The sequence below is a fragment of the Oncorhynchus mykiss genome, chromosome 6, assembly GCF_013265735.2.
Source record: "Oncorhynchus mykiss isolate Arlee chromosome 6, USDA_OmykA_1.1, whole genome shotgun sequence".
NCBI lineage: Eukaryota > Metazoa > Chordata > Actinopteri > Salmoniformes > Salmonidae > Oncorhynchus > Oncorhynchus mykiss.
Window position 1 is genome coordinate 30,246,800 of NC_048570.1, and position 26,605 is coordinate 30,273,404.

The 26,605-nt window shown below is 45.2% G+C and overlaps 1 protein-coding gene across 5 annotated transcripts in view; it reads left to right on the forward strand.

The window, feature by feature from the left end:
• Positions 1-1,099: 1,099 nt before the first annotated feature.
• Positions 1,100-26,605, forward strand: part of LOC110525712 (transcription factor COE2) — a 35,624-nt gene continuing 10,118 nt past the window's right edge. For 2 of the 5 annotated variants that reach the window (XM_036979820.1, XM_036979819.1), the window contains exons 1-6: positions 1,633-1,766; positions 4,635-4,791; positions 6,778-6,841; positions 7,966-8,021; positions 8,138-8,211; positions 9,628-9,696. In XM_036979820.1, the coding sequence (XP_036835715.1) occupies positions 1,633-1,766; positions 4,635-4,791; positions 6,778-6,841; positions 7,966-8,021; positions 8,138-8,211; positions 9,628-9,696 (554 nt within the window). Of the gene's footprint in view, positions 1,767-4,634; positions 4,792-6,075; positions 6,321-6,452; positions 6,842-7,965; positions 8,022-8,137; positions 8,212-9,627; positions 9,697-26,605 lie in introns of those variants that run through there. The other 3 variants (XM_036979821.1, XM_036979822.1, XM_036979823.1) reach the window with 3 other exon arrangements.

Here is a 26,605-nt window from a genome sequence, read left to right on the forward strand (position 1 = left end):
CACGAATGTATAGCAGTGAAGAACAACCAGACTACAATTGTTTAGCACTAATATCCTTAATCGAATCACAGCTTTCAATCACTGCGCATTGTTCAGGGAGAGTAGACAGGTGCAGTGCACTCTTGTGTTTACTGATGACGCGACTGAAAATGCCAAATAAGATATTCAGGTTTGTTGCTTTTCTACTTTTAATCCAGTTATCCTATTAAAAAGACAATTTACAATTGAATGCCTAACGCAAGCAATAGAACAGAAACGTTGGCCACGTTTTGAATATCAAACTAAATAGGCCAATAGTTTTGCTGGAGATGCAATATGTATGCGTAGGCTACAATAGTTACATTCTACATGTTCAAGTAACCTAGACTTAAATGCTTTCTCAATTTTATACTCTTTAGACAACTTTGCTGCAGCATGAAGGCCTAGCTGTCTTTCTGTAGGCCATTCATGCATATGTCTGGGACAAATATGGCAGCAGTAGGCCTTTATTCAAATGGAATGTTGTGTCTATGTTATTTATTTGGGTTTGTTCCCTGCAGCGGTAATTGTACGCCGCACTGAGAGATTACAAAGTGATAATAAACAAGACATCGAATAATAATCATTTATTAAGTTGCCTAATGAATAGGCCAATATTATAAACAGGTGATTGATGTCACTGCACTATAGGCTGAATAAAAGGTTTTGTGTTCACTGAAACTTCCATTTGTGATTTCAACATAGAATAATAACATAATATAATCATTAACACAATGTAGCCTAGTTCGATAGTCTATAAAAACAAAAATCTACTCTTTCTGCTGAAAATAATAAAGGTCTGTTGTCTGAATATGTGACCAAATATTTAAAAGTTCAAATGAAAGGATAAAAAAATAAATAATAATGTTATTAGCCTTAATTTTTGTTCATATTATGGCACTTTCATCTGAGATCTGAAGCACACTTTGGGTAGGACTTCACCAAAGAAAAGTTTGAACAGACAAGAGAGCTATTTGGCTAGCTGGATGCTCAAAAAGTCCAACTAACGGGGACATTTTACACCAATGAGAGCATCCATTTCAACAATCGGTCCCACATATGGCAGTGTAGCCCCTCCTCCAGACCCTATCCCGACAGAGGAACTCATACATGCTCCAGGACAGTGAAGTGGAGCATTATTGCCAGCTCTTTAGCCCATACATTCAAAGCGAAAAAGGTCTCTGCTACTTTGTTGGAGAAAGATTTTGCCACCTGATTTTAGAGCTGTCGTGTGGAAGTGTGTGTGCATGCATATCTGTGGAATAGACTACGGTGTGCACGAGACTGTCCAGGAGTGCGCGCGTGTCCACCAAACAGGTGACCCTTGTTTATGTTCGAACCGACGTTTGACGTTACATATCCCCTGTTTGTGGACAATGATTGTAGTCCACGGGAAAATACATCTATTGCGTGTTTTCCTTCAAGAGCACGTTTGAAGACAGAATAGTGGACACGCAGTAGCCTATTATTTCCATTGGGCAGCTCTGAAGCCTCAATCATCACCCAAGTGCTCGATAACAGCATCCTTGGAACGTACCTCCCAGTTCTATTTTGCCAAAGTGATATTGCTCTCTCGTTTACTCAGAAAAGAACACCATTGGATTTGTGTATTAAATGTACGGGATCCAGGAGCATCTGATAAGAGACGTCAGCGGATTAAAAGAAAGAACTCTAGGAGAGGAGATGGATCCAGTCCGGTCCTGGGTGCGTAATGTCGGTGTTGTGGATGCTAACGTAGCAGCGCAAAGGTAATGTATACCTTCATGTCCTGTGGTATTTTGACGAAATACACTTATCTTTTCTATTGGCAACTAAGCGCAACATAAAACAGTATAACGCACGTATAAGAAATTGCTTTAAATGATGATTAGGTTAGACTTCTTTAAGCATGCAAGATGAGTCAATGTATTATGCACATGGTTTTAACAATTTCTATATCATAAACAATACTATGCTCGGTAAAAAAGGATAAAGGTAAATGACAAATAGCCAACCAGATGGCGCACAGATCACCGTAACATAGCCTATAGAATAGCCTATAAAAGTGACCTGTGGTGCAAAGCAGTTAAATATAAAGTATTGTTGTTGATTATGCTCATGGCTCTTGTGTGATACTCATTTACCCTAAACTTATCCACACTTGAGATAAAACGAAAAAGCAACAGGTTGTCTTTGGGAGTAAGTGGCCCCGGGCGTAAAATTGACAATTGTGTAGAAAAAGTCTATCTCAAGCATCCCTGTCTTTCTGTATGCTGAGTCCTGATTGTCCCGGGCGCGCGCTGTCAATAGCGAGTGGTGGCAGTGTCACAAGCAGCATGAAAGGGATACAACAAAACACAACAACAAAACAAAAACGCATTCTGTCACGAAAGTGACCGCACGGGCCGGAATAATGTTAATTTAGTGAGGATTCCACCTCTTGAGTATTGATTTGTTGGCCTATAGGACGCGCATGTAAGGCTTTTGACGGTTGGAATCTGTTATTTTATCCATGTTGAATTATCTACTAAAGATTTGATATCTCCATCCAGAAATGATCTTATCCCCATATATTAGGCCTATAGCCAATAATAACGATTTAAGTTGATGGTAATAGCCCAGAAATAATAATAATAGGCCTAATCACAATAACAATAATAATGATAATAATAATACAACTATGTTGGCCTGTCTACTGAAATATGAATCACTTGACAAATTCATATTCGTATTATCATTTGTTTCCCCCAAAAAATCAATTAGTCTACCATTATCTTATTCAAAAGTTTTTCAAAACTTTGACAGTGTTTTTCATACTGGTTTAAAATGAACTTTTGTGTATTCTTAATGTTAAAATACTCCAGTAGGCTACATCTACAGGCTGTTATGATAGCCTTGGTATAAATTATGTAGACTTCTTTTCAAATGAGAACATGCAGAAAAGTAAGCATGCATACAAGGTAGCTTAACATTACTTTCAAAGGTGTATTTGCCTAAATAAACAGTTTTTTGGCAACAGAACAAACTTTTGTAGTAATTTGAAAACCTTCGTATTTTGGTGTATTCGATTAAATAAGGTTATGGCTGATGTTTCAAATGGGCGTTAATCCGATCACAGTCTTTTCCTATTTTACATGTATTTTATGCAACCCGAAACACATTTGTTGATTGAAACCCTTTTCAATTGGTCACATCATGAATATCACCTTTTCATAATACATAGATAGCAGACATAATATAACTTTACCTGAATGTACTCTGATGCTTCTTAATCTGTAAGAAAATTAGAATTTTCCGTGTTCTTCCAAGCCTAAATTATGCAGCGATAAAATAATGGATACATGTAGGCTAGAAACAATTATCCTATCAAAAGTACATTTTAATTTATGTCTGACTTTGGACCCTTTCTCCTTTCACTTTTCGAAGGTCAAGGATGAAGATCAGCATGAGTGCCAAAATAACTTTCACAGTAGACCTATAAGAAAAACGTTTTAAACTTTTTCATATTTTGCAGCGTCGAAAGAAACACAGCCTTTATCTCACCCAGTGTAAGAGGCGAAGCATCAATAAACAATCATTGTTAATTAAGCTCTAGGCCTTCACGCTTGGAGCAAGACAAACTTTGACCCACCCATTAATTACATAAACACTGCAAGCACTTCATGCTATTTTTTGGTACATGTCAACATTTTGATTTCATTCCACCATCGATAATTCGCGATTTCCTAGGTAGGTCATGCATAGAAAGTTAGTCATTGAACCCAATGCGATTCTTGAATTGTTGCTAACAAATAATCTAAATGACCGTTTGTGAAAATGAAGCATAAGATGATTGCATCATACAGTTAGGCTATATAAGCTGTTTATTCTTACAATCTTAATGAAGCATTTAAATCAAATAGTCTATAATTCCTTTAATGGGTTTCCTCACACTGTTTGTTCAGTGAGTATTTTCAAAACAAATTTTCTCCATTTTGCCATTCCTGACTAATTCATGTTGCAATGTTAAATCTAAAACTGAATGATTCTGTTGTAGTCTATACAGTTGACCTTAATAAACAGTGATTGGAGTTGTAATGTGCCATCACTAGCACATTAGAGGCTGCTGCCTATATACATGCACTTGAAATCACTGTGCCTCTTTAATGAATAGAACACCAGTCACTTTTAATAATGTTGACTGATTTTGAATTACTCATCTCATATGTATATACTGTATTCTATTCTATACTATTCTACTGTATCTTAGTCTATGCCGCTCTGACAGTGCTCGTCCATATATTTAGATATTCTTAATTCCAGTCCTTTACTTAGTTTTGTGTGTATTGGGTATATGTTGTGAAATTGTTAGATATTACTTGTTAGATATTACTACACTATTGGAGCTAGAAACACAAGCATTTTGCTACACCCGCAATAACATCTGCTGAACACGTGTATGTGACCAATAACATGTGATTTTGATTAGATTTTAAGAGTGTTTGCTATGTGTGACTGAGGATTGTGATGTAGTGTAAGTGAATTTCCCTCTCCTCTCCTCTCCTCTCCTCTCCTCTCCTCTCCTCTCCTCTCCTCTCCTCTCCTCTCCTCTCCTCTCCTCTCCTCTCCTCTCCTCTCCTCTCCTCTCCTCTCTACAGTGGTGTAGCTCTCTCCAGGGCCCACTTTGAGAAGCAGCCCCCCTCTAACCTGCGCAAGTCCAACTTCTTCCACTTCGTCCTGGCACTCTATGACAGACACGGACAGCCTGTAGAGGTGGAGAGGACTTCCTTCGTGGACTTTGTGGAACAGGACAAGGTGTGTGTGTTTGTTTGTTTCAGTTTGTTGACTGTGTGAGTATATTTGTGCATATTTCTCCATGGATTTCTCTTTATTACGCATGTCCTCTGTGTTCGCTATTATTGAAATCAAATCACACGTCTCAAGTTAGTTTCCATAAGTTTACAAGAGAGAGTGAAGAAAAGGTGGTAGCTCTTACTATAGAAATAGAATGAAGATTTCTCTGGCTATTACAGCGAATGCAGCACAACTTTAAGCTGACCACATTTACACATTTACCCAACCCATAGCAGGACATTTCTATGCAACCTGTAGTGTACAGGCGTTTAACTTGACCCTCCATGTCCCCTATAAAGCTGAGCTTATTGAACAGCTGACAGCTCCATGTTACAAGCCTCCCTCCCAATGAGCTGAGCTGATGGTGAGCGATTGAAAACTAATACCTAATGACTAATTAACAGCCTTGCTCATTAGTGGGACATCACTACTTGTAAAAATGCAAATTACGCTCGCCTCTGTTAAGTTTTACCGTGACCAAATCATCAAAGTCTCTTTTCCTCCCACCCTCACATTATAAATACTGCGGAGGGGGGAGAAGTACATTCCTCAGGTCAGACATTGGGTCAAAATAAGGAGAGGAAGAGGTGCAGAGTGTCAGTCAGATTGAGAGGGAGAGAGAGGGAGAGAGAGAAAGAGAGAAAGAAAAGGCGAGAGAGTTTTGAGAGAACAAGAGAGACAGACAGAGAGCGACAGGGCAGGGGAGGGGTACACTGCATGGTGGAAGCCTTATGCCCAGTGTTGATGGATGGTTTTGCCTTGTGGTTAAACTCGAGCTGAGAGTTTGAGGCTTGTGGTCCAAACTGGTAACAGCTCTCCCCTCGAGAGAGAGAAAAGAGCGCACTGTCCTGTCAAAGGAAGTTCAAACACGGTTTTGTTTTACAGACAGAGAGAGAGAGACTGTCAGTGCTAATGCCAGGGCTGAGGGCTGTCAGTGTTTCCCCTAGCGCCACACACACAGCCATGTCAAGGCAGAATGATATGACGGCTGCAGAGGAGTTCATTTTCTGCATGTTTAACCTGGCATCTGGTTTTGTTGTTATTCAGAGGTAGAAGGGTGATACGAGTATATAAATGTTCCTCTGTGAATATTTACTAAACATTATGTTCCAGTCTCTACTGTAAATGGTATATTTCTCTCTTTCTTACCTTCGCTCATCTCTCTTAATATGTTCATTTCTTTCTTTCCTTCCTCTCTTATCTCTTACTTTCTCCCTATCTCTGTCTTCCTCTCTTTTTGCTCAGAGATGACGGCTCCCTGGGTTATTGGACCAGGGAGGATTCCTTTGAGACCAGTTAGCAAGAGACTGGAAAGGGAAAGAAAGAGATGGATAAAATGAAAGAGGGTGGTGTAGAGCCAGGGGGAAGAAAGGATGGGGGAAGAAAGGATGGGGAAGAAAGGATGGAGGAAGGGAAGTCTCTCTGTCAAGGTCGAACTGCTGCTCACTCTCGCAGCACTACAGTCGTTTCCACTCACTGGAATATCCAGAGTAGGCCTACGCACACAGACAGACACATTGCGCACATGCACACATACGCACACACACGCGAGCTTATGCACACGTTCACTGTTTCATAGCATACATGATAATGGGTACACTCTATTTCATTTGATCATACAGATCCCACGGCTTTAGGATTTCACGTCAGATGTGCTGCAGTTCAACTTCTAAAAAGAGGAGCTAACTCAAGGTTAAGCACCCAGCTCTGGAGCCCAGTGCAGGGTCCCATCTGGGGGTTTGAGCCTACAACCCTGAGATCCCCACACCACTCCCAGGGAAGGATGAAGTGCAGGATTAGAGGAGCCTGACTCTGCTTAACTGTGCTTAGTGATGCCCAGATGTACTTAACTGTGCTTAACTGTGCCCTCACCGGTGCTATAACTGCATGACTGCATCTGTGCGTTTGTCTGTTTGTCTGTTTGTCTGGTTGTCGTCTCATTCCAAGGAGCAGACGGGAGAAAAGACCAACAACGGCACGCACTACAAGATACAGCTCCTCTACAGCAATGGTGAGTGCACCTTCAAATCATCAGCCATAGCATCAGATAGCAGCATGTCCCATTCATGTCAGTGTGAGAACGTGGCCACTCGGGTATTGATGTTCTGTGTGGTTTCATGTCTCTTGATTCTTTGTCCCAGAGACATTTTAGTGTCTGACCACTTCAGAGTGGGAGGAGGAACAGGTTGTCCTGAGCCGGACTACAGACCAAAAACTATTCCGCATCTTAATGGTATGGTCATGGAATGGACATGATATGGACATAACCACTTCTCATGCGTTCCAAATATGAGAGCAAAAAGCCCACTTGAACCCCCCCCCCCCCCTCTCTCTCTCCCAGTGGTCTTCTCCCTGTCACTTCCTCTGCCTCTCATCCCACCTCACCCTTCTTCTAAATATCTATCCACTCATCCAATTTCAGAGTTTTTTGAGCCCCAGATTTAGTTGTGTGTGGAGCCGCTTCCTTGCCCATAAACAGGGAAACAAGGTACACAGTGCCCCACAGGGTGTTACAACATCAGATAAGGGATATGCAAAGAGATTTCTGGTTCCCATTAGCCTCCACTGCCCCTCCTCTGATATCGCCGTGGCACCCATGGGAGAGGAGATAAAAGACATGTACCAGAAAGACCCCCACCATACACACTCATACACATACACTGTACACTGTACACACAAGCCTGCCTCTACACCCTCCCTTCCCCTTCCCCCAAGCCATATCAAAGGCCTCCAGATTGAGACTTTGATGAAAGGAACCCGTTTTAAAAGTAGTATTCTGCATTGGCTTCATAATAAAATCCCTCAGATAAAACGTGGTGCTCTTCAGACGCAATTCATTACATCGACGGCAGCTTTCAAGGAAGTAAAACCAGTAGTTTTGAAGCACCCAGAGACCAAAGGTTCAGGTGTTTTCTAAAAGCATGCTGGGAGGCTCTCTGTCAGATCTCATAGCGCCTAAAGCCCTCCACTGCTCCTCATCTGACCTGTATTTATGACCCAGGGAATGGCCATTCTGGGAATCAAATAAATGTCCCGTCTAAAACACTCATATCCCATCCCTTCAGGATTAGGTTGTCGTTGTGAGATGAGTCCAGCTTAGTTTCCTTTACTGATTGTGTATGTGTCTGTGTGCAGGGGTTCGTACGGAACAGGATCTTTATGCACGACTTATTGACTCAGTCACTAAACAGGTAAGGAGCCCTGTTTGCCTTGACTGGATTTAGCCTGCTGTGGAACTCCTGATTACAGCTTGATTGATTGCACATGAAATCTAATTCCCCCATCACTCGCTCTCCCTCTCTCTCAGCCCATAGCATATGAGGGACAGAACAAGAATCCTGAAATGTGTCGTGTTCTGCTCACTCACGAGGTTATGTGCAGGTGAGCCACACACACACACACACACACACACACACACACACACACACACACACACACACACACACACACAAACAGATGGAGGAAATCATATTCTTCAAAATATCCATCACCCATGTCTCTTTGTTTTGTCTTGATGTGTCTGACATGTGGTATACCATTTGAAAATAAGACTGGGGTTGAATGGGGTTGAAGTGAAAGTATAGCCTGTCTGTCTTCAGGCTTGTTACAGTGTGAGCCCCCTGCCGCCTTCTCCTGTAGCCCCCGAGTCCCCTACCAGCTCCTGTTTCTCTCTGGAGCATCCCTCACGGACATGGGGAGCTACGGGGGCCAGACTTCCTTGAACCTCCACTGAAACATGTTCAGGGTATAATTACCCCCCCCCCCCCCAACCCCCATCACCACCCCAGCCCCTTATGTTTTACGTGGACAACGGTCCACAATGGAACCCTGTTGAAACATACGAATTAGAGTAGTTTCTCTGATTTCTGAAAGCTTTAGTTTCTAACAGAGTTCATGGAAACTATGCGTAATGTGTAGAAGGCATAAGACAGTGTGGCAGCAATGGGTCAGGGTGAAAGAAGAGGGCTGCCGTTATGGTGCTTTAGTAAGACTGGGCTTCCTCACTATGCATGTTATGTTTTTGGAGGTATGGAGGTAGGAAGAGAGGGACAGAGGGAGAGAGCGAGTGACTGCTGGGGAAGTGGGGCAGTGACCCAGGGTTTGAGGGCAGGAGGGGGAAGGAGAGGGGGGTTTGGCAGGGGAAGAGGGGCTAAGACTGAGTGGGCTTTGCCATTGTTTAGCCAACAGATGCCCGAATGTGACTCACAGCTGGCTAATAACAGAGCCGGGGAGGCAGAGGGCAAGCGTCACAGCTGGGGAGTGAGGCCGTCTGACAGGGGGGCGGAGGGGGGGGCAGAGGGGGGCAGGGCCAAGCTGGGACACGAGAGGGGTGAAGCGAGGTGTAGGAGTGGCAGATGGTTAGGGGTGGGGGCACTTTTTGTTATGCAGCGGAGGGGACTTGGAGGGTGGGCCGGGGGGGCCAGCAGGCTCCACAGACAGGACTGCTGACGAATTGTAGGATGCCGTGTGTGTGTGTGTGTGTGTGTGTTGATGTGTTTGTCTGTGGGTGATTGGGTGGGGGTTGAGTTTGATTTCGAAATCAATGTGACAGATTGCCAGGCTGGCTTTTCACTTCTGAATAATGTCTCCCTGTTTGTATGGTCCGTTGTTGTACCTTTTCTCCCCTTTCTTTTATTCTTTTGTCTCTTTCTCCCCTCCTCTCCTTTACCCTTTTTGTTTCCCTGGATCAGTGCAGTCTGGAACGGTGGACGAGCCAAAGGAAAGATCAGTCCTGTCATGCTGGTTTGTTTCACTCACTGTGTTGTTGTGTTTTCTGGTTGTTCTTTTGGAACACAGTCGCTGTTGTGAGAAGAAAAGCTGTGGAAACCGCAACGAGACGCCCTCTGACCCGGTCATCATTGACAGGTAACAGCACCTGTCACCCGCTCACACAACCCTGACAACGTCAAACACCCCAACTGAGCCTGTGTTCCACTGTCTCCCCCTCAACTGTCCCTCTCATGCCTCTAAGATGTCCAGACATACTCAGATGCAGAAATACTCACTACTCACACAAACATCAATTCATGGATGCACATTAACATTTACTCAGAGAGAGAGAGAGGGAGAGAGAGAGAGAGAGAGAGAGAGAGAGAGAGAGAGAGAGAGAGAGAGAGAGAGAGAGAGAGAGAGAGAGAGAGAGAGAGAGAGAGAGAGAGAGAGCGAGAGGGCAGAGACCCAGATCCATGTGATGAGATCTCACAAATAAGCTGTTGTCTCTATGGCCAGTAAGGACAGAGGGCCTAGTGGGAGAGGAATGGTTAGTGGGGGCAATGGGACAGAGGGCAGGGTGGGGATGTGTAAGGGTGATGGCGAGGTGCATACATGTCTGCATGTTAAATATGTGTGCAAGTGTGTACAGTCCGTGTGTGTTGTTGTGGGTGTGTGTGTATTTGGGAGCTCACCCTCTAGGTCTGTGTTGCTGTGCCAGATGCCTTTAACCCCATGGAGTCGATGTCCACGCCCCCGCGAAAATCTAATTAGCATAATAAAACATTCCCATCAAAAAAATGTGTTTAGGGGCCCCCGAGCGGTGCAGTGGTCTAAGGCACTGCATATCAGTGCTAGAGGTGTCACTACAGATCCGGGTTTGATCCTGGGAGGTGTCACAGCAGGCCGCGACTGGGAGACGCAAAATTGGCCCAGCGTCATCTGGGTTAGGGGAGGGTTTGGCTGTCCAGGATATCCTTGTCCCATCATGCTCGCTGGCGCATGCACGCTGACACGGTCGCTAGTTGGATGGTGTTTCCTCCGACACATTGGTGTGGCTGGCTTCCATGTTAAGCGAGCAGTGTGGCTTGGCAGGGTTGTGTTTCAGAGGACGCATGGCTCTCGACCTCTGTATGGGAGTTGCAGCGATGGGACAAGACTGTAACTACCAATTCAATATAACGAAAAAGGGGTAAAAAATAAGCTAGATTTTAAGCTAGAGATATCCGTTTTTTTTTGCATTGGATGCGTCTCAATCCTACACAAGCGTCTTGGGACTCGTCTGAAGTCGGTACAGCCGATCTGCCAACTTCTGTCTATAACGTCCTAACAGTTTGGGCTACACAGTAATATGATCCCTCTGTGGAAGGGTGAGACTCTCATGAACAAGTACATGTTGGTTGTTTTGCTCTATGTTAGTTGTTTTGCTCTATGTTAGTTGTTTTGCTCTATGTTAGTTGTTTTGCTCTATGTTAGTTGTTTTGCTCTATGTTAGTTGTTTTGCTCTATGTTAGTTGTTTTGCTCTATGTTAGTTGTTTTGCTCTAGGTTAGTTGTTTTGCTCTATGTTAGTTGTTTTGCTCTATGTTAGTTGTTTTGCTCTATGTTAGTTGTTTTGCTCTATGTTAGTTGTTTTGCTCTATGTTAGTTGTTTTGCTCTAGGTTAGTTGTTTTGCTCTATGTTAGTAGTTTTGCTCTAGGTTAGTTGTTTTGCTCTATGTTAGTTGTTTTGCTCTATGTTAGTTGTTTTGCTCTATGTTAGTTGTTTTGCTCTATGTTAGTTGTTTTGCTCTATGTTAGTTGTTTTGCTCTAGGTTAGTTGTTTTGCTCTATGTTAGTTGTTTTGCTCTATGTTAGTTGTTTTGCTCTATGTTAGTTGTTTTGCCTCACAAGACTCGTCTGAAGGTCCCGCGGTACCAGTTGAACAAATTAATGGAAGTATATATGGACTGTTTAGTGCCAAAAATAAGGGGTTAAATACATGTAAAAAGTATATATCTTGGATATAGAACAGACACTTCAGAACAAACATCCTTTTTGTTGGGGACTATCTGTTGTTCCATGTAGTTAATCTCTTATTCAATGCGTTTGTATGGGCTAATATAACTAAGGCCAAATACATTTTTTTTTATATACTTCAAGGGGTCTTAAAATTCTAAATCAAATAGCAAAATGATCCTTGGTATGACCTTCTTAAAACAATTCCACATAGCTTAGTAGAACCCCCCCCTCCCCCTCCCCCGGCTTAGACAGGGCTTAGACTATAATGGGTTAATGGAGTGCACCCACCCTGTGAGTGTTTATGACACTGAGGCATGCGTCTGTGATAGTTAGCGTCTCTGCAGTATACCTGTCACTGCTAATGTAAGCATCTGTGTTTGTTAGTGACTGTGCTGCTAACACATGCAGATACTGTACACTCTGTCTGTCTGTCTGTCTGCCTCCTATGCACTGGTGGTCAGCACACAGAACACTGTGACTGCCCCTTGCACTTAGTCCACACTGTCCTACAAATAAAACCTCTGTACACAGTCCTAAACTCCTGCCATATATACTGTATAAATAAAAAACATCCCTGTCAGAATCATGAAGGGTTAGGATCTATCATGCAATGTGAGGGTTCACACATATGTCTTGTCTGCAGCCTCCCCAACTGACAGCCAGTTATCAGGCTTTAGGGAGACAGAGCGTTACCTTAATCGGCATGTGTGAGGGCTTCCACGTCCCAGGGATTTTGGAAGTCACACAGGGTCTGCATGGAGTTAACCACTGTGATGAATGCTCTTAAGCAGACCTATGTACAATAGTTTTTCTGTGATATCATCTCTTCAACCTTCATCGCACCTCTCCCTCCCTCCCTCCCCCCCTCCCTCCCTCCCTCCCTCCCTCCCTCCCTCCCTCCCTCCCTCCCTCCCTCCCTCCCTCCCTCCTAAAATACACTCACTTCATACATGTCAAAGATTTCTCTCTCTCTTTTTCTCCTCTGTTCAAGCTGGCTGGCTGTTGACAGTGTGTCTCAGAGGATCTCTGCTGAAGATAGTTTTCATATAACGGAAAAATTGGGCTGTTGTCTTTTGGATTTTCCCAGAATCCCTAGGAGCAGCTGTTTTTCTCATTTAGTGCATTACTTTCCCAACTATCCTTTTCCTCCATCTTCCATGGCTAAACCTCTCCAAAGATTGTTCATAAGTAGTGCAGGGGGCTTGTGAATTGGAGGATCTGTATCAGTGTGTGAGCCTGTGCAGGCTGATGGTGGTGCTGTGAGGATGGTTTTAAATGGGATCGTTGACCTAATCACACTGTGCCCATCCAGACCTGATAGGAGCTTTTCCCTCTTGACAGGCTCATGGATCCCTCTCCTTGGGGAGCAGCCTATTAGCAGCTATGTAATTTGGGATAAGCTGTTGGAATTTGTTGCACTGTGTCCTTGCAGAAATCCCAAATGTATTTCTTGTGGGTTTGTATGTGTATATGTGTGAGAGAGGGAGAATGTGTCTGTGTGAATATGTTCATTGTTTGTGTGTACATCAATTAATGTATGTTTCTGTTTGCGCATGGTTGTGCACAGATGTTTATTTATTTATGCATTTATAGTGTATGGATGCATGTGCAATTGTGTGTATGTGACCCATTGCCTGACTTTTACCCCAGTCACTGCTTGGGGCCTAAATTATTTGTGTGTGTGTGTGTGTGTGTGTGGTGGGTGGGTGGGGGTGTGGGTTGTTTTTGAGGGTGCAGTAATCATCCTCCTGCTCCCAGCCCCAACACCTGTTCTCCAATTAACATGCAGCTTGCCGGGGCCCACCCTCCCTACTGCCACCCTCCCTACTGCCACCCTCCCTACTGCCACCCTCCCTACTGCCACCCCTACTGCCGCTGAATCGCTCTCATCTCTTTTTTTCAATTTCTCCCCCTTTCCCTCTCTCTCAATCTCTGTGCTTCTGTCTCTCTCTCTCTCTCTCTCTCTCTCTCTCTCTCTGTGCTTCTCTCTCTCTCTCTCTCTCTCTCTCTCTGTGCTTCTCTCTCTCTCTCTCTCTCTCAATCTCTGTGCTTCTCTCTCTCTCTCTCTCTCTCTCTCTCTCTCTCTCTCTTACTCTTTCTCTTTGGGATTCTCTTGGATTCTCATGCTTATACCAGTGTTTCTACCAAATCAAATCAAATCAAATTTATTTATATAGCCCTTCGTACATCAGCTGATATCTTAAAGTGCTGTACAGAAACCCAGCCTAAAACCCCAAAAAGCAAGCAATGCAGGTGTAGAAGCACGGTGGCTAGGAAAAACTCCCTAGAAAGGCCAAAACCTAGGAAGAAACGTAGAGAGGAACCAGGCTATGTGGGGTGGCCAGTCCTCTTCTGGCTGTGCCGGGTGGAGATTATAGCAGAACATGGGGGGCGCCAACCCAGACTCTTTCTATCTGTCTTTCACTTCCTTTCTGCCCTTGTCTTTCTCTCTTCCTCTGCTTCGTGTTTCCTTATCCCTCTCCCCCCCTCATCCTAGCCCATCAAATTTTGTGATAATTAGGCAGTGTCATTAGGACACCTACCCAAGTACAAGGGAGTTTTGCAATTCCCAAACGGCCCAAACCCCCTATTTTCTAATCTCCTTTCCATATTGTCCCCCCCCCCCCTCCCAATCCCCTCCTGCTGCTCCGCTCCCTCCTTCTCCCTAATCCTGATTTGAGTGAAAGGGGAGAGAGGAGATCACAGCTGATCCAAAGGGAGGGATGGCGGGATGCAGGAGTGGGGGTAGGGGGCTTGGAGGTGTTGGGGGTTAGTCAGAATGGGGAGAGGACTCTTTAAGACACCCTTACTCCTCTTCATATAAAGCACTGATCAGGTCATACTGCTTGCAGCGTTTACTAGTCTTGTCATTGTTGAATATGTCACTCACTGACTATCTTATGCAATCGAGGGGGACCTCTTTGTTTTGAAGATGTAAATGATCTTTGATTGATTCATTGACTGATTGATTCCTCTGTTTTGCCCATTTCAAATTGTGGATTACGTTCACACGTGCCCTGTTGCTGAATGACTCACTTGTGATTAAATGATCTGTTTCAAAGAGAACTGACTGTATGGTTGTAGCATAGAACTCCATACTCCATTCTCTGATATGTTCTGTTTGTTTTTACAGGCCTTGCTGTCACAGCTTTTGCATCGTCCGGCTTTGATATTTTCTCAGTGCTTGTCTAACTTACATATACCAGAACACATCCCTGTGTGTGTCCCTCCCTCCTCCAACCTAAGGAGTTCTACTCTCTACTCAGAGACAGACAGGTCAGTTAACAGTGGCATTACTGCCAGATGACCCCTGACCTTTAGAGAACTATATGAGCGCTAGCCTCTGTGTTTATAGAGGAGCATGCTTTACAACAGAGGCAGACAGTCAGTATTAGTGTTAGTGTTTGTAGGAATGGGAAGTTTGGATTGGTTAATGGGAGGGGGCAGGGTTGGAGTGTGTGACCGTGGTTTTACATTTGGGTAGGAGGTTGGAATCAATAGATGGTCATAAGGAAAGCATGAAAGATCCATTGTAAGGGAGGAGAAGGGAGGCAGGGGAGGAGAGAGTCCGGAGAGGGGATCAATGGCATGCACTATCTCACTAATTGATCGTGTTTTCAAGAGGGGTCTTTTTTTAACAAGCCAGCACTCTGAGGAAAGAGGAATAATCAATGGGAATTTTCCAATTTTGTCAATATCGCTTTTCCCTTCCCCCTTTCAAAACGACAAGCCATTTCACAAAGCCTGGATGCAAGAGAGAGATACATTCGTTTTCCTTTCTGTCAATGAGAACATACAAAATCCTCCTCAGCAATTGTTTTTCTTCTCATCAATTAGACCAGATAAATCCTTTCCTATGTGTTAAATGATAAAAAATACTTATTATAGGCAGCAGTAATGGTTGTGGTCAAGCCCACTTTTAGAAATGTGATTAGAGCTCCCTTGCGAAGACTTCAAATAGTTGACCCTAAGAGGAATCCGTTGCTCTTCATCTTGTATTATGGGCCGTATTGATCTTCTACCCCTGATTCTAGTTATGTGCACGTTTGGTTGTTTTATCTGGCCGCCACATAGCAGTGAATGAAAGTGTGCACACGGTTGCTTTTAAATCAATTTCCACTAAATTGCTTTTACTTCTAGAAAATCATTTGGGTCAAGTTCTAATGTCTTCATTTGGATGAGGATTATTTCAGTGAATATTTTGCACGTGCTATATGTTGGAATCCACACGGATTCCTCTGGACAGTTTGACAATATAGCATTCAGATATCATTTGTTAATTTGTATCTGAATGCCTTTCTTCAACAACCACATCTCTATCACCATGCCCAAACCAGACGCGCGCGTGCTTCCGCGTGCTTCCGCGTGCTTCCGCGTGCTTCCTCGTGCGCAAAATTATTTTGTCCCCCCCACACCAAATACGATCACGATACGCAGGTTGCAATATCAAAACAAACTCTGAACCAATTATATTAATTTGGGGACAGTTTGAAAAGCGTTAAACATTTATGGTAATTTAGCTAGCTAGCATGCAGTTGCTAGCTAATTTGTCTTATTTAGCTAGCTAGCTTTGGACTTTATATGTCGATTAGCAACTTTACTTTCATAATAAGGTGCATTACCATAACCGTTCAGTTCATCTTTCAATCACCCACGTGGTTATAACCAATGAGGAGATGGCACGTGGGTATATGCTTCTAAAAGCCAATGAGGAGATGGGAGAGGCAGGACTTGCATCACATTCTTCATCACAAATAGAAGCCACATCTATTTTAGCACCTGGCAACGCAGACGCTCATTGACGCACACCAGCATTGTGGGTGCAATGACTGAATAACATGTATGTGTAAATGTATTTTGTGACGTGAGCGGTGTGGTCAGCATGTCAGGGACTGTTTGACAATCTGTCTGAATCTTCAACAACCACATCTCCAAGGGACTGTTTGACAATCTGTCTGGATCTTATTTTCTGTCTGTTTCTGCTTGTCTGTCTGTCTGTCTGTCTGTCTGTCTGACTGACTGTCAGCCTGTCTCTCCCTTCTTTCTTTCTTTCCTTCCTTCTATCCCTTTCTCTCTCTCTTTTCCCCTATACGTAAGATATATCTGTGTGTTAATTATGCTGCCTCGGTGTGCTGCCTCTGTGTGTTGCCTCTGTTGCGTTCTGAGCTCCTGTACATCTGTGTTGGCAGGTCCCTGCTCCCTGTGCGAGCTTGCCTCTTAGCCTCTCACTGTAATTTTAATGGAGGGGAACATCACCCGCCCCTCTCAACAGAGCCCCCGGGAACATGCAGGGAGCAGAGTTTTTGGAAAGGAACATTAAACAACTGGCCAAAAAAATGGAAACAGCAACCATTTTTGACTGTGTCAGGGGGTCAAATTCCTCACCTCTCCCAGATGCCTAGTAGAAGCCAAATGGCCCTGTTACCTCATCATTTGTCCTCTTGGAGATGTGAACAGTGTCAGTTTTAGAGATTGTTTCTCACGATCACAGAATCTGTAACTCCTTTAGCCTTGGAGCTCAGAGTAGGATGACATGGTCTCCAGCAGCAGTGCATGTCAGAGTGGAGATCCTAGTTAACAGACCTATTGGCCCCTTCTACCACCACTACCTCCACCACCTCCTCCACCTCCACCACCAAGACCTCCACCACCTCCACCTCCACCACCTCCACCACCAATACCTCCACCACCACCACCTCCACCACCACCACCAAGACCTTCACCACCTCCACCACCTCCTCCACCTCCACCACCAAGACCTCCACCACCTCCTCCACCTGCACCTCCACCTGCACCTCCACTTCCACCACCTCCACCAACACCTCCACCTCCACCACCACCACCTCCACCACCACCACCTCCAACACCACCACCACCACCCCTGTGTAATCTGGACACCCTTTCCACAATGGTGGTTCCTTCCCAGACCCATTTTTTACATGTCCCAGAGAGCCCTGATTTTAGGGGAAGGAGGAGGAATCCTTCATCTGAAATACACAGATCAATGGCATGACAAGCCGTCCATACAGGCTCATCTCCACTACCTCTGGTAGCGTGCCATGTCTTCTAGCCAAAACATATACATCCCCCTCACAGGCACTCACTGAGCCAGCTATAGCTACAAGCACAATCTACCTACATGCTGATCCTATACGTTCTCATTATTACAGCTACACATCTGTAATGTCTTTAAAGACACACACACACACACACACACACACACACACACACACACACACACACACACACACACACACACACACACACACACACACACACACACACACACACACACACACACACACACACTCACACACACACACACACACACACACACACACACACACACACACACACACACACACACACATACACACACACACACAATCCCTCCAGTCCCTTCACTTCCCTGTCACAGGCACCTCGTCTCCCTGGTGGCTGGTAGTGGCCAGTCCCTCCAGACCTCTGTCAGGAGCCCTTCAGACAGGGGACTGGCAGTGAGTGGAGACGGAGACGGGGCCCAGCAGCTCCACTGCACACAACACCACAGGCTGGGCCAGTCTGAGCAGCTGGCACAGGAGTGGGGGGCATCTCCTCCCAGGAGGCAATGAGAGGAGGAGAATGACAGACAGACAGACAGAGGGAGAGGGTGCCACTGTCTGAATTATCAAATACTCACTGACAGGTACTGCTTGTAAGAAACACAGAGAGAGAACACTATTCCAGGAAGACCCACGACTCAAATACAGAAAGGAAGTGAACCATGAGTGGCAGATTAGATGACTGGATTGTGCTGTCACCTTTTGCTGCGTTGGACTGCGTTGGGTTGGGTGTCGTGGCTTGAACCCTAACACTCAGAACAAGCATATGTTGTTTTCTTAAGGAGAGCGCACAGAGGGGGAAGTCGGAAACGGAGCGCAGCAGAGAAATGTTTTGACAGGAAATGGGAATGGACTGCAAATGGGCTAATGTGGGTGAATGGGGATTTAGGGAGGGGGGTAAACATGGGGTTTGGAAGGGGGCTCATAGCACTGAAAATGGCCACACTCTCCATGAGTGGCTGGGACTGGGTGCTGTGTTACTGGGACAGGGAGAGGGGAAAGCAGCTTCCCATTTGTCTGGCCACTAATGGGTTTCACCTTTGGTAGGGCAGCACTCTCAGGAGGCCAGATTAGCATGATTTATTTTAGAGTACTTGAGATAATTTGTGTGTACATGGATGTGTGTGTATCAGAGTTTGTGTGTATCAGAGTTTGTGTGTATCAGAATGTGTGTGCACATGGATGTGTGTGTATCAGAGTTTGTGTATATCAGAATTTGTGTGCACATGGATTTGTGTGTATCAGAGTTTATGTGTATCAGAATTTGTGTGCACATGGATGTGTGTGTATCAGAGTTTGTGTGTATCAGAATTTGTGTGCACATGTATGTGTGTGTGTATCAGAGTTTGTGTGTATCAGAGTTTGTGTGTACATGGATGTGTGTGTATCAGAGTTTGTGTGTACATGGAAGTGTGTGTATCAGAGTTTGTGTGTACATGGATGTGTGTGTATCAGAGGTTGTGTGTACATGGATGTGTGTGTATCAGAGTTTGTGTGTACATGGATGTGTGTGTATCAGAGTTTGTGTGTACATGGATGTGTGTGTATCAGAGTTTGTGTGTACATGGATGTGTGTGTATCAGAGTTTGTGTGTACATGGATGTGTGTGTGGAGCCTCCAAGCAGGCAGGCATGTGTGTCAAAGGCCAGAGTCAGAGGCCAGTTAGCAGTGGTATTTAGGAACAGGGGCTGTTATCTTTGGCTGGATGCTGGTGCGTAGGGGTGGGGCAAAGAGGTGTGGGGGGTGGATAGGGGGTCAGTCAGCCCCCATATAAAGGTCTTAAATTTCACTAAGGATTTAACGATGCCCCCTGGCGCTGGCCCGGACCCAGTTTGTTTGTTTGTTTGTCTGTTTGTCAGGAATCTGGACAGAATTGATTTCCCAGGGAGGACTCAGATTTGTCTTGTATCCCCCCAGTCGTCCTCAACATACTCCCCCTTACCGCCTCAAAGCACCACATTTAAATTAGGCCTATAGCCCTATTTACCCCGAAAACATGCATATAGAAGTATTTAGAGAGATGGAATATTAGACGTGCATGCCATGCTACAGTACGGTCATAGAGTAATTATAACAACCTGTTATTGAAATGGGTGCGTTAGAGGCAGCTGTTTCTATAATATCTAGTAGCCCTTAGAGCAACACACGTCTGTATATGCATTCTCCTGATACCGTTTTTGATGGTCGTGTGTATGTGTATGTGTGTGTGTGTGTGGGTGTGTGTGTGTGTGTGTGTGTGTGTGTGTGTGTGTGTAAATATTCTTGATGAATCTGTCAGGGCTGAGGGCAGGGGGTGATGTGGCCGCTGACAGCCTCCCAGCAGGCATGCTGTGCGCCCAACAGTCCCCCTGCCCTTCCTCTATCCCCCTCCAACCCTTTCCTCTCTCTTATTCCCTCCTGCCCTCCCTCCCACTCTCTCCCGCTCCTCTCTATGGCTCCACACATTTGCTGTGGATTAGCTACGGACAGTAAATTACAGCACCCTGGACCTCTGAGTGATTCCATACCGATCTCTACACACGTTCCACCTCTCCCTCCCTCCTTCTCTCCCTTGTGCCATTATCCAGTTCTACCCTCTGTCTCTCTCTCTGTCTGTCTGTCTGTCTGTCTGTCTGTCTGTCTGTCTGTCTGTCTGTCTGTCTGTTTCTCTCTCTGGCTCTGTCTGTCTGTCTGTCTCTGTCTGTCTGTCTGTCTGTCTGTCTGATCTGTTTTTCTCCCTTCTATCTGTCATTTCCGTCCTGGTTCCTAGATTCCCTCAACCCTGTCAGAATTCTCTCCCCCTGTCTCTCTGTCTCTCTCTTTTTCATTTTACTTCACTCCTTCCTTCGTTCTTCTATGGTGTCACGCTACACAGCATTCTTTCTTTTACACGCCCCCCTCTCTATTCCTCCCTTCGATCACTCTCTCCCACCTCTCCTTTCTACCTCCCTCCCCCTCTCCTTCCCTCTCTCTCTGGAAACAGATGTTGTTTGTCAGATCTTATCATTACTGGCTAATTAAGAAGACATCTCTTCTCATGCTGTTGTTGTTTCTCTCCTCTCTCTGACGTCCATCTCTCTGTCTTTGTTCTTCTCTGAGGCGGGTTTGGGATGTGCTGTGGTATGTGGGTATTTAATACTCAAAGGTGATTATCGGCTCATGGAAGCCTATTGGTTTTGACAGTGTTAGGAGGACAGTATCTAGGAATCATCGTTATGTGTATTGGAGGGAGCACCTGATACATTTCTGATTTCTGCATTTTGACATTATTCATGCTGCTTCAGTTAGAAATACCAGTTTTGGGTCATCGGTGTTGTGTGGGGATTGTAAAGGTTCTTATTGGTATGTATGAGACCTTCCCATACACAATGGGCTGCTCAACGACTCCAGTGCGACTGTTTGGAGAGAGTATTTTGAATCTTCATCCCATAGGACTCACAAAGCATGCTGGGAAAGGTCAGGCTACTGATGGGAGGTCTATTCCCTATCCTGGATGAACATTCACGTTCTCTCCAGCCTGGATCTCTCTGTGTATGTCTCTGTCAGTCTGTCCAGCCATAGATCCATATAACTAAATATACCTACATCTCTCTCTCTTTCTATCTCTCCCGCTTTTCTTATTGTGCCAAGTGCTGGACGCTGGAACAACATTCAACTATTTTAAAGATTCAACCGATACCATCATGCCAGCAGTGATGTTGTTAGGTCATTTTAAGACCAAGGTATTGCAATGTTCAAAAGGTCCACGTTCGCACTTATCAGAAGGGTCCATCAGCCCCCATCCATGCCCCTCTATTACCCTGTCCCCCCTTCTCACCCCTCTCTCACCTCACTGCCCCGCCGCAACTGAGGCACTTTTGCGCCTGATGGTTGTACAGCACTACCAAGCTCTATAAATCAGCACTAGTGGTTTAAATGTTTGGCTTTGACACAGTTGTCAAGTTTAGAGACGGGTGGGCTGGGTTTTGGTCTGGGGCTGCAGGGGTGAGGCTGGGCTGAAATGGAGAAGGGGCCATGGGGGCAAATCCAATCCAGCGGTCAAACTTTAAAAGGAGTCCTCGTTCCCCATGCTCTGTTTCAGTCTGTGTGGCACCTCTCCAAAGAATCTAGCCGCTATTTTTGATACCACAGGTCTATCTGTGAGTGCTTTCCTTCCACCAACGCTGACGAATGCTGCCGCCAAAATGTGGCCATTTGTTCTGACCTCTGCTGCTCGAAAGATACATTAAAACAAAGAATATTTCACTAAGTGCAGGTTTTTCCTTCCCGTTTATGCCTTTTGAAGCCAAAGATCTTTTGTCACTACAAACATTTGAGCTAAGCGCACCAATTTCTCTTTCGATTGATTTGGTGTACCTATCTCCACCATCACTCAGTGGTCTTGTCTGTCAGTGTGTGGTTGTTAGTGTGACTGTCAGACCATGAAGACAGGATTAATCCCTGGATCAAAACAGCCATCAATGAGAGACTAACATGGGCCATATTATAGATTATGACAGAGTGGGATTAGGAAAGGTGGGGGTGCTAGAAATTTGAGAGGACAGAGGTGCATTTTTTTTTTTTTAACTAGGCAAGTCAGTTAAGGACAAATTCTTATTTACAATGACAGCCTACCGGGGAACAGTGGGTTAACTGCCTTGTTCAGGGGCAGAACGACAGATTTTTTACCTTGTCAACTCAGGGATTTGATCCAGCAACCTTTCGGTTACTGACCCAACGTGCTAACCACTAGGCTACCTGCCTCCCCCATAGCTGTGCACCCAATAAAATAAATCTAAAATAAGTGAAACCCCTGCTAAAACAAGTTGCTAAGGGTTGGTTTATCGATGACTTTTAAACATGCAAGGCAGTTTGGAGAGAGAGGGGGAGTGAGAGAGGGTTAGGGTTATATAAAGTATGTTAAGTAAAGGTGAGAGATGTATTTTAGTACAGAAATCGTACTAGTCCAAGTTAGTAGGCTGGTGTGAATGGTCCCGCGGTGGTATGCTACAGAGGGGGTATCAGTTCGTGGAGGGTTCTCTATGCCCCATTAGCAGTGTCAAAGGTCAGGTGCCCCGGGTGTTAACCCTGGTGACCAGTCTAGCTTCCAGTCTGCCAGGGGACCCTGGGATCCAGGGGTATTTATTACCTCCTCCCCAGTTCCCCTCCTCCCCGTCCTCCTCATCCCTCCCCAAATCTCCCCATGGAGGAAAACAAAACACCCCTCACCACAACCCACTCCATATACTAATTGGATGCATATCCATACATTGATGCATGACGACCCATCTGTAGATTTCTGCATCGGTGTAAAATATTCATAGGTCAACTCTGACCTATCCAGAACTCGGCCAATAGACAGGAGCCTTGAAACATGACCCAATACTCATATTTTGTGCATATATTTCAAGTTGCGTTTACATGCATTTGATTTTCTATTTGAATGTGTACGTTTATTATAGAGTTTGTTGGGTGTATGTAATGTTTGTGTTTGTGCATGTGTGCGTGTGTGTGTGTGTGTGTGTGTGTGTGTGTGTGTGTGTGTGTATAAGTTAATGTTCTCAGTGTGTGAGTGTGGCAGAGGAAGGTCCTCAGCATGTCAGTATGTTTTAATGCCTCACATCTGGTTTCCTAATTTTCTTCCCCTACCCCCCCCCCCACCATGTCAGGACACTGTTTTGTTTTTCCAGGGTGGGGGGCGATGGGGGGGATGTCTGATGAGTGATGGCCCTGAATACAGGACGTCAACATTCCCCCTCCTCTTTTTGTCTCTCTCCCTCTCTTCTCTCGCTCTTTCAGCCTTTTCTTCCCCACCCCTCTCTTCTTCCTTCATTCTCTCTGCCTGTCTTCTAAATGCTTCTGACCTGTCACTCCATCTCTCTCTCTCTCTCTCTCTCTCTCTCTCTCTCTCTCTCTCTCTCTCTCTCTCTCTCTCTCTCTCTCTCTCTCTCTCTCTCTCTCTCTCTCTCTCTCTCTCTCTCTCTCTCTCTCTCTCTCTCTCTCTCTCTCTCTCTCTCTCTCTCTCTCTCTCTCTCTCTCTCTCTCTCTCTCTCTCTCTCTCTCTCTCTCTCTCTCTCTCTGTTGGTGTTCCTAGATAGAGAACAGAGCCTCTCCCACCCTGCCAAACTAAATGCTCTCCATTTTAGTCCTCTCTCTGTCTCTAACGGTTCAAATCCCTCCCAAGTCTTTTATTGAAAGATGATTGTCATCAATGCAGCTGTCCCAAACAGAGGACCAGGCTCACATGAGATAAAGGGACTGTCCCACAGGAAGACAAGGCTGCAGGAACTAGTCCAGTTGTGTGTATTGTAGCTAAATCCATGCACCATAGCAGATCTAATAGACGGATAAAGGGACTGATACAGCTGTGTCTAATCAGCATATAGATAGTGATATGTCCTGTGTCTCTGTGACATGGCAATTTAAGCCAGTTGAAATTAAGGTTGATAAATGCCAATGAAAGTTATTGTTAGGGGTCCTGTGCAGCTTATGTGCTAGCGATATGATTAAGGCCATATGTAATGGCTCAGCTATGTTTAACAGTTGCCTCAGATAGGACTGACTGACGCTAAACGTGGTCTGTCTGACAGTCAATGCCATGGTGAACATGGAAGAATGAAACAATTATGGAGTTAAGTTTGTAACTTTGCTGTTATTGCAATGTCATGACTTACTCTCGTTTTTTTCTGAACTAGTTTTAGTTAAGCAAGTTGTCACCCTGCGGATTGCTCTCCCCATGCTGTGAGGCCTGTGTTTAGTCTTGGGAACTGAAGCAGATGCAGACAAAGGGGATTTGGAGGCCTTGACAGAGATACAGAGGGGAAAAAACAGACTCCCCATGGAGCCAGTGTGGAAATTGATCCCAAGGCTTAAGACTTGGGCCTACCTTTTGTTTGTGTTTCCTAATCAGGTCTTTGAGGAGGGTCGTGGGGAACGCCAGTTGGAGGGGTCATAGATATTTCATGATTTACATTAATGACAACTGGACAACTCATAAAATATTAAACTTGCATCTCAACTTGTCACAAAAAGTTACCCCTCCCCCAAAATGAATTTCCTAATTGAATTAGTGGGGGAAATATGAATTCCAGTGACAGTTGGTTATGGAATAACCACTTTGAATATGAGAGGCAAAGCTGCAAATGCACACCTCTAAGCCACAGTGTAGCTAAAGGAGTTATCCTTTGAAAATGGACATTCCTCTCCGCACAGTTTCCTTCTGACATCCAGATCACCTCCAATGCTTAACAAGTCCACCTCCTCTCTAGCCTGTGGGTGGGGAGGTGTGTGGGCGTATTGCATTACCAAAACAAAAACAAACAACCCCGATATTAAACTTTTACGACCACAACAGAGGCGGGGGAAAAACAGAGGGTCCTCGACTTCTTATTAATTATGCAAGATTAGTCTAATTATAATTCAGCAAATGAATGTGTGGCAGAAGGTGCGAGGCGACGGGGCTGGGAGATTTGCATGTTAAGTGGGCAGGGGGAAGCGGCTAATGCATGCTAATATATGCACCAATGTCTCGCTTTAATTTCAGCATTTGCAGCTGTGTGCGTCCGAACTGAGGGGGCTGAAAGTTGACTGAATGGGTTTTTGGGGAGGACAGAGGTGGGGTGGGGTGAGGTGGGTGGGGGGGGGGGGGGGGTTGTATGGAAGTGTGTATGAGTGTTTATAATGTCACACAAACAAACACAGTGAGGGAATGATGAATGAAAGTCAGAGGAAAGGGGAAGGCCAATGCACACTGTCCACTGGGGATGTCGGCCTAGAACCTGGAGGGTCGTCGCTACATCTGGAGTGTGTCTTTAAAGGGATGTCACGCATCCCTGCTGTGAAGTCACCAATGTGACTGGGTGGAGTGAGCGGTCATTGTTGGCTGGGTGCGCTTGAAGTGGCCAGAGATCCAGAGAGCAGGTGGCTGGGCAGGGAGAGGAGCGTGTCTGTGTCTAGGATAGAGCAGGGCCATGGCCACGGTCATTTAGCCCAACAAAGGAGCCCGCAGTAATGTTATAAATGACTCTGCCATGTCTCTTTATGGGGGTTCCCACATGAATTTGAAGCAAATTAATAGAATGTTCCCCATCATATACCAGAGTAGAAATCACATACTGAAGGATCTTCAAGTGCACTGTTTAAAAGAAGTATATGAAAACAGCAGAACATTATCCAATATATCTCTCATCGGTGGCTATGAGGCAAACTGGATTCAAATACAGCATAAACTACTAAGAAAACATATAAATCATGACATCATGATGGATACAATACAGAGAGACCAGAGAGGGAAGGATAGAGAGAGGGAGTGATGGAGGGAAGGACGGAGAGAGGGAGTGATGGAGGGAAAGACGGAGAGAGGGAGTGATGGAGGGAAGGACAGAGAGAGGGAGTGATGGAGGGAAGGACGGAGAGAGGGAGTGATGGAGGGAAGGACGGAGAGAGGGAGTGATGGAGGGAAGGACAGAGAGAGGGAGTGATGGAGGGAAGGATGGCTAGAGGGTGATGGAGGGAAGGACAGAGGGAGTGATGGAGGGAAGGACGGAGAGAGGGTGATGGAGGGAAGGACAGAGGGAGTGATGGAGGGAAGGACGGAGAGAGGGAGTGATGGATGGAAGGACAGAGGGAGTGATGGAGGGAAGGACGGAGAGAGGGAGTGATGGAGGGAACAACGGATAGAGGGAGTGATGGAGGGAAGGACGGAGAGAGTGATTGATGGAGGGAAGGACGGAGAGAGGTAGTGAGGGAGGAAAGGACGGAGAGAGGGAGTGAGGGAGGGAAGGATGGAGAGAGGGAGAGAGAGAGAGATGGGGATAGTGATATAAAGAGGAGGAAGTGGTTAAAGGGAGGGAGAGGCGATGTGGCCATTTGCACACATCCACCCCGGGCCCAACTGTAGCGGAGCTGTGAGGTTGGAGGTCCCAGCTCTCACTGATAAATCAGAATCACCCTCCGCCAACAACAATATTGATTGTCCTCCGCTGAAATAGCTCAAATCAAGAAATA